The 12,674-nt window shown below is 41.1% G+C and overlaps 2 protein-coding genes across 2 annotated transcripts in view; both read left to right on the forward strand.

Annotated features, from left to right (window-relative positions):
- LOC128744387 (zinc finger protein ush) overlaps positions 1–12,674 on the forward strand; it is a 168,895-nt gene that overhangs the window by 125,824 nt on the left and 30,397 nt on the right. The window lies entirely within an intron of this gene.
- LOC128742362 (partner of Y14 and mago-like) lies at positions 5,573–6,304 on the forward strand. The gene has a single exon (XM_053838699.1). It carries the CDS (start codon positions 5,573–5,575, stop codon positions 6,302–6,304), a length of 732 nt encoding a protein of 243 aa, XP_053694674.1.

Genomic DNA, 12,674 nt, shown 5'->3' on the forward strand with positions numbered 1-12,674 from the left:
TTGTAGTACTCTTAAATGATTACTTTCCATGAAGATTATTTTCTAACTTGTTTTGTGTGTTACTTGGGAAAACACGTCTGTGAAGAATTAATATGTTGCGGAAGTCTGTCAGTTGAATTTTCGTTACAACAAACGCTGTATTTGTCATTTGTTGAACTTTTTACTAACTTATATCTTTTTTAACTAACTTGTAACTCAATCAGATGAATAACCTGCGGAACTTCCGTACCAAATGCTTCCCATATAGATAACGATTTATTTACAGTCGTTGGGAGTATCTTTGCTAATAAATGTTAATTGGTAGTCCGAACTCTCAGGGATGACCTAATGGCATTTAGATCAGAAGCCAGGCTGCAATTGGCCAATGATATAACGCCTTATTTCGCTCTCTGAGTCTACCAAAAATATTAGTTTAATTAATGTATAACATTTGAAAATAAACTCGAGTGGTTCAATGGCTGCCTAAAACTACAGTTGTCAGAACTGTCAGTGTCAGTGGGAACTGAAAGCTACACGACCCCTCAGCCCCTAGCTTGGCTACTCAATATATACAAATTGAAGTACCTATTTCCCGGAAGCTGGGTAGAGGCTTGGGATGACTAGAGCTATGTCGGGCGCTTTTTTCTAAAATTAAATAAAAGTACATAGTAGAATTGAATTGGATAAGTTTTCTTCTTTTTATTTAATTTTGGGTTTCGTATTCTACTAAGACGCTCCAAAAACTTCAGCTTTTTTTGTAATTACTTGCCTTCCCCACTTCATACCCTGACTAAAGAAGCAAATTGAGAAAGAAACAAAACACGACGAGTATGTGCAGTATAAAATAAAAACTAACACCAAAAGTAGGAAGGTAATAAAGAAATTTCCTAAAAATCATTTTATTATTTATATCTTCTTTTCTAAGTCCGCAAAAGTGTTACTCAAAAATGAATATTAGAATGTCATAAATCTCTGCATCGAAGAAGTTTTCGCATTTTTTTTAAATTCCAATTACCTACTCCTACTCGCACAGCGAAACAAACCTCATTTCCATCCCGGCAGGCAGGCAGGCAATACGGCTCTTTCAACAAACCTATACAGTATCTATCTGCGCCCCCAAAACAGGACGGTACAAGATATTCGCGAACCGATAGGTTTGTCGATTTTGTTCGCCAGATTAAGATTATTATTTATGTTTGTTTCCTCTCGCTGGATCGGTGAGCGAACAGAGGCCGCTGGCGCAGCCGCCGGCCGGCCGGCAGGCTTCACGTCAGCATTCCGTTCCGTTCTGTCTGCCCTCAAACGCAACGCAACGGGGAGCAAGAAACTGCGAAATTGGCGCACAAAACACCATTCCGAAGTAGGCAGGTATCCCTTCGTCTTTGGCGAGACTTGTCAGCCTGCCTGCGAAATTCTCCACACACTCTTCCGCTCCATTGTTGGACTACCAGGCCAGGCAGGCGGACAAGATTGCTCCAGACGAACCGGCGATAGCTAACAGCCTAACAGAAGTAAACCCATTCAATATTGGTTCTAGGGTTTGTTGGGCGGGGTGCGGCCGACGAGGAGGAAGAAATTTGTTTCAATTCATAATTGTCATTTCAATGGAGTTTCACTAGAGAGGTGCGCTCGCCGCGATCGGAAACTTTTGCGTGTAATCATCATGTTGCATATATAGAGAGGTTTAGGTGGAACATATTCGGTGTCGGCAAGGCTTTTGTAGGCTTGTACGGGAAGCATAAGCAGATGCAAATTGGGCTTCCCGTTTTTGTTGGCAGCTTTTGCGTTGGGTGGGTTAGTTGAATGGGAACAGTCGGAGACATGTTGTCACACATGGTGGAAATGTTCATTGATCGGTTGAAGATTAAACAGCACACTGTCGCTGCACACAGAATAAATCTTCTCCGGGTGTAGTTGGAATTATCTTCGCTGTCAAGTCTAAAGCTTGCTCCAACCACCAACCAACTGAAGCCGTTTGCTAGACAAGTTACACCCCAACAAACGTTCATCAACCTTATCTCTATCGCATTGTGATGCACGAGAGCGGTCTAGTGCGAAAGTGAAATAAAAAATACAAGAAAAAAGATGGAACAAAACATTCATCTCCACGTGGGTTTCGCCGGTGGGTACTCGCAAGACCACCCTACTGGCCCGTAGGGTGACCGACTAATGGAACTTAATTCGTGATTTAGAAATCTAGCAAATAAGGGAAATTGAGCAACACCCTACATCTGCAGTCGGTATAAGGGTGTCCGATAGCGCGCAACGTTCTCGCGTATAGTTATAATTTCTGATGCCGAGATTCGCCGGCTGATAAGTGTCCGTTTTGCACGCGAGATACATACATTTGACAAAAAGTGGTGGCCGTTTGACGGCAAAGTCCCCAGCAACATCTGTGGCACGGTGCGGTGGTTAGGGTTCTCGGTCCACCCGCGGGCCAACAAACGTGGACCAAACGGTGGAAAACAGTACCGTACCGGCCGCCGCACCTAGTGCCAGTTGGGCTGGTGGCCGCGCAGCAATGATGATGAGAATCATGGGCTAAAATAAACCTCCAAAAATTGACCGGAAAAAATATGCGACCGCCAGGCTTTAGGATGTGTTTTATGGTCCCAGCGAGTCTTATCGGCGGTTCTGGCTTGCTCGGTGGTGAGATAAAAACAATACGACACATTAAAGTATTGTGCTTTATAATGGGTGGTTTTGCACGGCCACCCACCCCCGTCGGCTGGGGTGGGGCTCAGCAGAGCCGGAATCGGTTGGAAATCCGGCACAGCAGCGTGGTCGGACCGTACCGGCTAGGGATGATTTAAAATGCAATTGGAGGTAGGGATAGCCACGAATATTCTTCTTTGGTTGAAAGAATAATCGGACTTTGTTGGGCCTCAGAAGATAGTTTGATCAAAATTTAGTTTTGGTATAAAAATGATGCTCACGATGTGAATCGTTCACCCCTAAAAGACAGGAAAAGCAACGGCAATGATTCGCCCACGGACAGCTATAAAAGATCATCACTATGTTTCTGAGTTCAGCGTGCAACATGTATGCGTAATATGAGTTTATTGTGGGCACTGGTTATTTTCACACGCACAAAAAGTGGAAATGCTTTTACGTTTTTTTTCGTTGTTGGTTTGTTGGCTACTATAACAAATTCAAGTTTCCCGAAAAAAGCGATCAAATTTATCACACTTTTTTACCCATTTTGGAAATTCTCTGTATACTCTGTACAGAGAGGAAGAGAGAGACAAAAGTGATTGCGCGGGGATATCAAATAATTTATAAAAATATTATCACAGCTTTGGTTGGTTGAGGTTGTTGAAGTTGCTGTTTGTTTTTTTTTTATTTTTGTTGCAACATGCAGTCGCTGCATTCACTCTATCATCTCACGGTTATACGAGCCTTGGCAGCCTGTAGTGGGTTGATCAACTGACGAGGTTGTAAGTGAGTTACACGGAAGCATCATCGTGGTGCTTCTGTGGTTGAAGATTACATGGTGTTCGATAATAGTTATGATTCGGATTTTGTTGTGACAGTAACTTTCGCGCTCTAGGATAATGTAAACGGAGAAGGTTACGGAACCGAAGTTGTGTAAATTGTGCCTAACGTCTACTATGTTTAACCTCAATTATGCCCAACATCCGTAGGCCTGTTGTCCGTCTACCTAACGCGCACCCTATGGTATGTACTAAATTCTCAGGTTTTGATCAACTCATCTCTAAACATATAAAAGTGAACGTGAGTGTTTTACCCTACCCCGTAACATAGTGACAGTTATTAACAGTTTCCCATAACACCCGCCAGTGTCAAAAATGTCGCGACGATCGTTTTTACGTACCGGCCAAAATTGACGCACCTTCGATTTCCAAAGGAAATGTTAATTTTTGTTACGTTAAATGTGAACGCAAAAAGCTGTCTGGGCAACGATTTGAAAAGTGCGTATTGATTATTTCAGCATTTTTTCATGTTTTTGGTAAAATTGTTTGAATTCTTGGTGGGTTGTTTGATTTGTTTACAAGATAAAAAGCGGTTTTTATTACAAGATTGTCACTCTTGTGTACGAGTTGTCTGCTCTAAAGTATTTAAATATTGTTTCATTGAAAGTTATCCGCTGCGCAATTTAAAATGAAATGCTCTTTCATGATTGCTGGATCGATTTTGTCTTTAACAGAACAAGTTAAGCAAAATTCAAGAGTAAATCCAAGCAATAGAGTTCGTTGCAGTTGTACAAAAAACACTCTGTTACATGACAGAACCAAATAGAGCATGTTATTATGACAGATGAACCAGTTATGCTGCTATTGTCATTACCACAGAAACGTTTTGATACTTGACATAATGTTGTCAGTTCGTAAAATACTCTATTGAAATAATAAACCAATTCAGATCTTATATGCACAAGGGATTTTTTGCCAAAACAAATGATAATAAACTCTTTCTTCGATATTTACGCCGCTTTCAAACATCTGTCGTGAACCATGAACCAGCAGTTTTAGGTACGTTTGATTAGTATGGGAGCTGTCACATTGTTACCGGGTTGGTTTTACCATAACTTCAGAACGCCTCGACCGTTCTCCATCAAACTTGGTACAATTATTGACATAAGGGAATTAGCACAATGGCTTAACAAAACAGGTGGGGAGGTCAAATAAGTAAAAAGGGTTGCGTTTCTCTTGCATTTAGATTCGATTGCAGTTACACGTTTTTCTAATTCGGTGTCACGTTTATTTTACTAACAAATACGTCTTATTTCGATATATCTCTATATTCTATATTGTCACGTAAATTTTATTTAAATTACTGATGTTCCTTTGGAAGGGTTTCAATTTATCTGTACGGACGCATTCATTGTATCTGGAATGTGTAAAATTTAATTTCATGAAATGCAACAATTTCACTTAGTTCATGTAGGGTGATTTATGTATTTTGGCCAAGCGTTACGGCTCCTCTATTTTGGATATTTTCCATTTACTTTTGCCGTAAAAGTCCAAAATGGAGTACGCGTAACACCCGTCCAAAATATATAAAACACCCTATTCTTTGAATTTAAATTTAAAACAAATACCATCTAAAGAACCAGTAGGTATATAGACCAGGCATGTTAAAATATTCGAAGGTAGAATCGTCTACGCCTCCTGGTAGTGCATGTGCACGAGATCGGAAGAATATATAAAATCACAATACAGGTACAAAACAGTAAGAAATTAGGCAGTCAAAAAATTTTCTTTTTCTCATTTAGTCTACCTAGTTCTCTTTATTGAATTAAAAAGAGAGAAGGATGATTTGAATTCCTATTGCAGAGTAGGTAAAACATAAGTTTTCTCTCTCTTACCTATTATATAGCCTACCTATAGGTTTTGCCTATATAGTTTAGGCTTTTAAAAGCCGTAGTTGGCATTAATTACTCACAACTTTCAAAGTTCACTTATCTACGAACAGTTTGATATTTTGTACGACGCTTAAAACCCTTTTCAAATCAGTAATTCGGTACTCACCCTTTTGGTGGCTCCAGAGAGGAACTAGTCCCCTAATCCAAAGTGGCCTGTCTTTTGTGCGTTGTAAATTATCCGGTATAAGGTTATTTTTGAAACATAAAATGACCTCCTACGCGACCGACAGCCAAGGGAAGTTTATTACGGCTTCACAGCGCCCTGATGGTACCTGGCGCAAGCCCAGACGCATTCGTGATGGATATGTTCCACAGGAAGAAGTACCTTTGTACAAAAGTAAAGGAAAACTTTTTTCTCAAAAACCGGTTCTACCCCCAGGATTACCAGCGGAGATGGCTCACAAGGCGAAGGAGAAACGTGACAAAGCAGAACGTGTCAAGCAACAACGAGAAGCTGAAATTTCTCGTCGGACCACTCCAAATTCCGTCCCTGGCTTGTTGATACTAGCACAGGATGATAAAACGTATCAACGGCAGCAGCAACATCAAAAATCGCGACCAGCGAACTCTAAACCGAAAAAGAAAACGGTCGAATTGCCTGATGTCCTTCTGGAGCAGAAACAGATGGAGGATCATAACCGTGCACGTCCTCAACCTCTACAGAATCAAAAACAAGGAAGATCTAAACAACAGGATGACCTGACTGACACAACAAAAGCTATGGTTGATCTACAAGTAACGGGACTTAGCGATGACCATCCTGATCTCAGCAAGAAATTGCGCAAATTACGGAAGAAAATTTGCGAAATCGAAGTAATTGAAGAACGGTTACGATCGAATGACTGCCCGCGTCCAGACAAAGATCAGATTGAAAAGGCTAAGCGGAAACCGGAAATTTTAAAGGAGATCGAAGAGTTGGAACGAAGTATGGCTAAATGATAACAAGCTCTTAACTCCAGCACCACATTTATCACTCAAGTTTCCGTCGCTTTTAATGTGAAGAGGAAAGAGTGACATTCGCCAGCTAGAGAAACTATAGAGGACGCGTGGAATAATTTTACAGATTGAGTAGGAAATAAATTGAAAACAAAAATTTACACCATTAAAATACATTCGACTAACATCACACTCTATATGGTCTCAATTTCACTCTAACCTATCTAATATATACATATTATTACCATCCTTGACTTGAGTAAAATCTCACCTACGCTAAGTCTATATTTTTGGCCTAATATCAAGAATTTTCAGTTTGCCTGAACCTACATTTCTCGCGTTAAGCATTTATTCTTCCCCAACTTGAGTAAAAATTTTATGTAACTGACAGGTTTCCGTCAAATAATGAATGCATAATTTACAAATTACTATTACAATATATTAGAGCCTTATCTGTAACCAAAACCAGGCCCCTGACACGATGTCATATTTCCGTGGTAAGAATCGTAGCTCACTTCCTACACGATTTGTACAAAGCTAAAACTAATACATGAGCTCCCTAAACAACACCTAGTGCGAACACCTCATGAACACTCTGGCATCCGGGACAGGCTTACAGGATTTGTTGTGGGTGAAATCCGAAAAATGAGGGATCCAAAATCGGTATTAAAAATTCATGTTTCAACAATGTACATAGGGTCAGTCAGGCTTGCCATTTCCTTACTCATTGTGCAAAAAGTGCAACTTTTTTCATTCAACACAATGAGCAGAACTGCTGCCACAAATGAGAAATACATCCACGCAATGAGAAACAGACCAAAAATAAAGAGAAATATAAACAAACTTTGGATTCTCATTGTGCGAAAAATGAGAAATTTTCGAAATCGCTCGTACTGCAGTAAGCAACGGCACGGGAATTACATTGTTGCCAAATCTATCATCCACCATCGTCATATGCAACATTTTTTGCACTGTTGCCGCTGCGAGAAGACTAAACAGTTTTTTTGTGCCATATCATGGGCAGCCAAAAAGTTTATTAACACTTTGTTGCTCAGTTTGTTCCTCAATGACAAGAACAGTGAGCAGGTTGCTGAGCAATCACGATCAGTAAAAAAGAGAAAAGTTCAAACAAAACGGAGCAACATAAATCGCGACTGAGTAAAGTGTGAATTTTTCTCTTCTCTTTTTTTATTCCGAGGAGGAATCATCCGGGGCAGTAACCCGGTTTAAACCCCAGTGCCTCAGTCTATATTAAACAACAGAATGGGCATCATTTGATGTTTACACACAAGCGCTCTCTGTCAACTATTTATTTTATATGTAAAGTTTATCTGCGAGATATGCCATATTTGTATATTTCAATGTAAATTTAAAGTCGTATTGATACCTGATGTTTACCCCAAACGTTAAATAAGAATTTTTTATTTTATTTTTATAAATTTTGACTCACTAAACACTAAAAAATCCTTATTATAAGCTAGGGATTGACCAATATACCACTCTTCTTGTTAACTTTAGTTCTTCAAACTGCTGCTACTGAAAGTCACTATTATTGAGGTAAACTGTTTTTTACATTAAAAATTGAGGCGCTGCCTGGGACTAATTTTAATCAGGCCGAACGCATTTTAACCTATTTCCTTCCAGAGTTGCGAAAACGCAACGCACCCTTCTTTCGATTCTAGAGAAGGCCAGGTTTGATATATCAACAAAGAAATATTGAAGAAAAATGTTACTTATAACAAAATTGCAACCGTGTAAACATAACAGGTCTTGCTAATTTCAGTCAGCTGAAATTAGTAACTTTGCACTCGGAAGGCAAAGGCGAAACCGGTGAAAGCGAAAATGTCAATGACAGTATTTCTGGATTCGAATCCAATGTTCTAACCTCTCCGGAATGATAAAACTATGTAAAAATTGCATTCCACCTCCCCACCCCCTGTAAGTCCTTGCGTTTGCAGTTCTTCAGCGTATCGTTGCGGGACATAGGGACAACATTAAAAATACATCTCTGCAGTTTTTTCTTAGTTGATCTAAAACAAAACTTTCCTGAAAGTTTCATTTTTTTCTCTTAATGGTTAATGGGTTAATCGGCAAGGAATCCTAAATTTTACTAATGTATTGCAAACTTGTCCCAAAATTGTCACTGTGGTCATGACACTAAATGACGCAAGTGCTTACATGCTTGCTCCAATATGGTATGTGACAATTGATCGTTTGACTTTTAGAAATGCTGTAATCAGTGCTCAAAGTAGCGAGATGGCGATCATTTTCATCAGTAGCGAGGTGGCGGTTCTCTTCAGCAGCAATTTTTACTTCAGCATATTTTTTGTCGAAAACTCAGTAAAATGTGTTTGTATGAATTACATCTAATAAGAGATTCTGATAATATGAACAAAATAATAAGCTCATTTATTTTCAACTGATAGGCGTGTAAATATAAAAAACAGAACTTAATTCAATAAGATTGTGGACTACATTTAGCTCTACAAATGTTTTAGACAATATTTTTTATTTTTCCTGAATTCAGCGGTCAAAATTTGACACAGATCTGTGTAATTAGCATCACTCACTAGAAAAAAAAGTCGAATCTATTGGTTTAAAAATCATCGATTTAAAAGTTATGTGAAAACTTTTTACACACTTTTTAAATACCACGAACCAGCTCGTGCCAACTCCGTCGAAAAATCCATTGTCAGCATTGCTAAACTCGGTCACTGTCCTGTCGCGTTAAACAAGTTGCGCTCGAATGGTTCGTTAACCCGAAGCCGACACCATCCATAAAGCTGAGTTGGCGTCGCGCGATGTCGAATATGTTTATTTGATTCTGTGAAAGACAGACGAATCACATTTCATTGCACTTCAAACTTTGTGAGCAAATGATAGAATTAAAGCTTCGCTAGGCGTTAACAAGAAGACGCTTAGAAGCTTAGAAAGAGTCGCAGGTGTTGGTCGTTTAGTTATGTAAAATAAAATGTCAATATAATACCATAACCATTCCCAGTTTGTTATAACAAACCAATTATTTCATTGAAATTCATTAACTCGTTCGGCCGATTGTCAGCTATCGATCATCAGTTCATTGGTTGGTTTTCCTCCGAAGCCCCCACATTCCACTGCCGGAATCCCCTCTCCACCAAGCACCAAGCTGGTGGGCGTTTTCGCGAGCTCTCCAGAAAATGTGAAAATAACCACAACAGCAGCAACAGCAGAAAAAAAAACTATCGCAGACGGAGGAAAAAGGCAAGCGAGAAAAAAAACCTCCCGATAAATACGTTCTGATAAACAACGGTTGGTGTTTGACTCACTCTCTTCCCGTTCTGATCGCTAGCCCGGATTGTGGGCACTATGCTTCTATCCCATATGCTCATATGCACCGGCGTGGCATCGGCCAGCCCCAGCGGCAGCAGCAGCAGTCTCGCTTGCGGGTGACCCCTACCGGACCCCGGTTCCCCTCGTTCCTCCCCTCCCGAGAAGCACATCCGCCGTTTGATTTGCCTGCTTTGCCGTTCAATGTGTTCTCCCATCCTGCTTTTGATAGTACAATTGATTATTTTAATAAGAGTATCCCATTATTATATTTTATTTATTTTTATTGGTATCGACAATCGAACAGAAGAGAGCACACGGCTCGCTGTAGTGTGTGGTATTGGTGTCTTATCGCGGATCCACACCAATACCAGCAACGCGGATGATCAAGAAGCGGCGGCAATTCACGACCGGTAGAGATCTCTCGGGGATGGCAGGCATGGTATACGGAAAAAGTGCACAGGATTACCATTGAACGAAATAAACATCATCAGACCATCGGACAGGCGCGGAATGGAACGGAAGGAACACGGTGCATCATGTGGTCAGCCTTCGTGTCCTTTGCATCTCGCTCTTCCAATCGCTGCTGCTGCTGCTGTTGCTGCAGTTGCTGTTGTTGTTATTGTTGTTGATGATGAAGCCGACAAAACCGAACGCGGGCCCTAATAATGTTGCCAGGCAGGGACCGGGAGACCACATCGCAAAAGCAAGCTGTTGAACGCGCGATCTACCAAAACTGATACCGCGAGGGGCCAAAACGCGCGCGCGATTGCTCGGAAACGATTAAATAGGTTGCACACAAATAAAGCGGACATTGCACATATGTTTTTGGACTACAGAAGAGAAGCAGAAGGAGGAGGAGGAGGCGGAGCGCACGGGGGGTTTCATCCTGTTGCTCAAGCGAAAAGGTGGAGTGAGATGGCTTCGGGATTGCACTTCGACCCTTTTGCGGGCCCGTTCGATTGCATTTAGGAGTGTGTAGATTTCAAAGAAATCCCCATGATGTCAAGTTTATGAATTTTCGTAGCTTCAGCGTTTATCGTTTTGAGCGAAATTCCTATCGTAAATCGGAGACGTGCTTGACACTCTTTCACCAACTGTCCTTTATCGGGATTATTTACGATCTAGGTTTTCCTCGACGCTGAAGATTTCAATTTCAAAGAGTAATTCCAGAACCAGTAGGTATAAACCAACACAATTATAAATATTTTTACTGATAAACTATTGGTCACACTTCTAGTAAAAAAACAAGAGAAAAATATCATTTTGGTTCACTCTTGTACCTACTACTTGCCGCTGTTGGCTTTGCGGTGCACGAAATCATATTCATTTAATACCCTCGCTTCTGGTGGTGACAACAAAGCTGAACAAGATTTGAATGCATTAAAGTGCGATTTGAAGCAAAGGTAAAAATATACTGAAATCAACGTCCACAGGAGGACCAATAAAATAATGAGCCGATTCACGATGTCGCCGTTGTTGTGGCTTCACGTCCCGCGCGGTTGTTCCGTAACTGACACAGAATCTGGCCAAACAACGGCCAGCAAGAAAGTGCAAAGCAATTTGTTCCACGCTTTCTGAGCTCCGCTCGCTCATACTGAAAGGGACCTTAATTAGTCACAATCGATCGAATGTGGCCGAGCGAGCGAGTGAGCGGTAGAACCGCATCCACCGCGAATATCTCGCTAGGTGAAATCTATGCTTCAACTCGACTCCTGCTTGCTGTTGATGGAGGTGTTCGAGGACTAATTTCTAGAATCGTCGTCCCCAGTGGCAGTAGTAGCCGTAGAGGAGGACACACGACATAGCAGTGGTTACAATCAATCTGTAATTCTGAATCCGCTGCAACCGACAGACTTGAACTAATCTGGGTGAGCTCTCGCTGTTTGGAATTTAACATTGGATGCCTCCGACAGTGATGCCATTGTTATAAAAAATAGTATAATATTTAAAAGAAATAAAATTGAACTTTCAGGGCGGTTGTTTTTGCAAATATGAAATAGGTATCTTCAAATAAACTTAGTTGGGGCAGTCCCTGATAATGCGGCTTGCAGGATCGATTAAATAGTGGTTTTTTCGAGTTTATTACGTTAAAACTACGTGTGAGTTAGGTGAAATGATGTTTCAAACACATTTTGGCAGTAAACGAGTTCCAAAGCATTTTAAAATGAAATGTTGGACTCTGTAAGGTTGAACTTGAATTGTAAAATGTAGTATAGGTTGTCACAGATTGTCCTCAACCGCGCACCCACCATCTACCTTCAACCCAAACAACCACAAATGAACCAGTAGGAAGACAAATCTCGGACCATCAGTGATTGACAACTTTTTATAGCTGGACCCATGGAAAAAATTTCATCATTCATCCCCCAGGCCTTTATACACTGTCCCAAGCGCACTGTTATTACTGTCTACAAAGTAAATCAAGCGCAACAAGTGGTGGGCGCTTGCGGTAGTCGACAAAAGCTTTAAACCATAGAGTCACATCCGCCTTCCAACTCTCGCGGCCAAACAGCTAGTGCGTAATATTTATAACGGGAATCTATCGTCAAATCCCAAAACCGACCATTACCAAGCGCCTCACTCTCCCTGCAGCCTTACTTACTTACGTTACCAGCCGAGAGCTAGGATGGCTCTTGCCGTATTAAGAATTCCGCTCCATTGTACTCGGTTCCGGGCTACTCGTCGCCAATTCATTGCGCGTCTCGACACACGCAACAACATGTTCGTGCCACCTTGCACGTTGGGTCCCTCAATTCCCAGTGCCGGTGGGGTTCTAGAAGAGAACAGATTTCATTGCACAGTCGTCCGGCATCCTCGCAGCGTGACCGGTCCACCGTAGCCTCCCAACGTTTGCCCGGTATACGATGGAAATCGCTCCAAGTAGTGCCTACAACTCGTGGTTCATACGCCTACGCTACTCTCCGTTTGTACTTCGCAAAAAATAGTTCGTAACACCTTGCGTTCAAATACGGCAAGTACATGTATGTATGCCTTTCGTAAGAAAAGTTACTATCTCAAGTCCATAGAGAACTACCGGTCTGATTAGCGTTTTGTACATCGTCAG

The sequence above is a fragment of the Sabethes cyaneus genome, chromosome 3, assembly GCF_943734655.1.
Source record: "Sabethes cyaneus chromosome 3, idSabCyanKW18_F2, whole genome shotgun sequence".
Taxonomy (NCBI): domain Eukaryota; kingdom Metazoa; phylum Arthropoda; class Insecta; order Diptera; family Culicidae; genus Sabethes; species Sabethes cyaneus.

Coding starts and splice junctions, on each gene's coding strand:
- LOC128742362 (XM_053838699.1), top strand. CDS start 5,573: ATGACCTCCTACGCGACCGACAGCCAAGGGAAGTTTATTACGGCTTCA.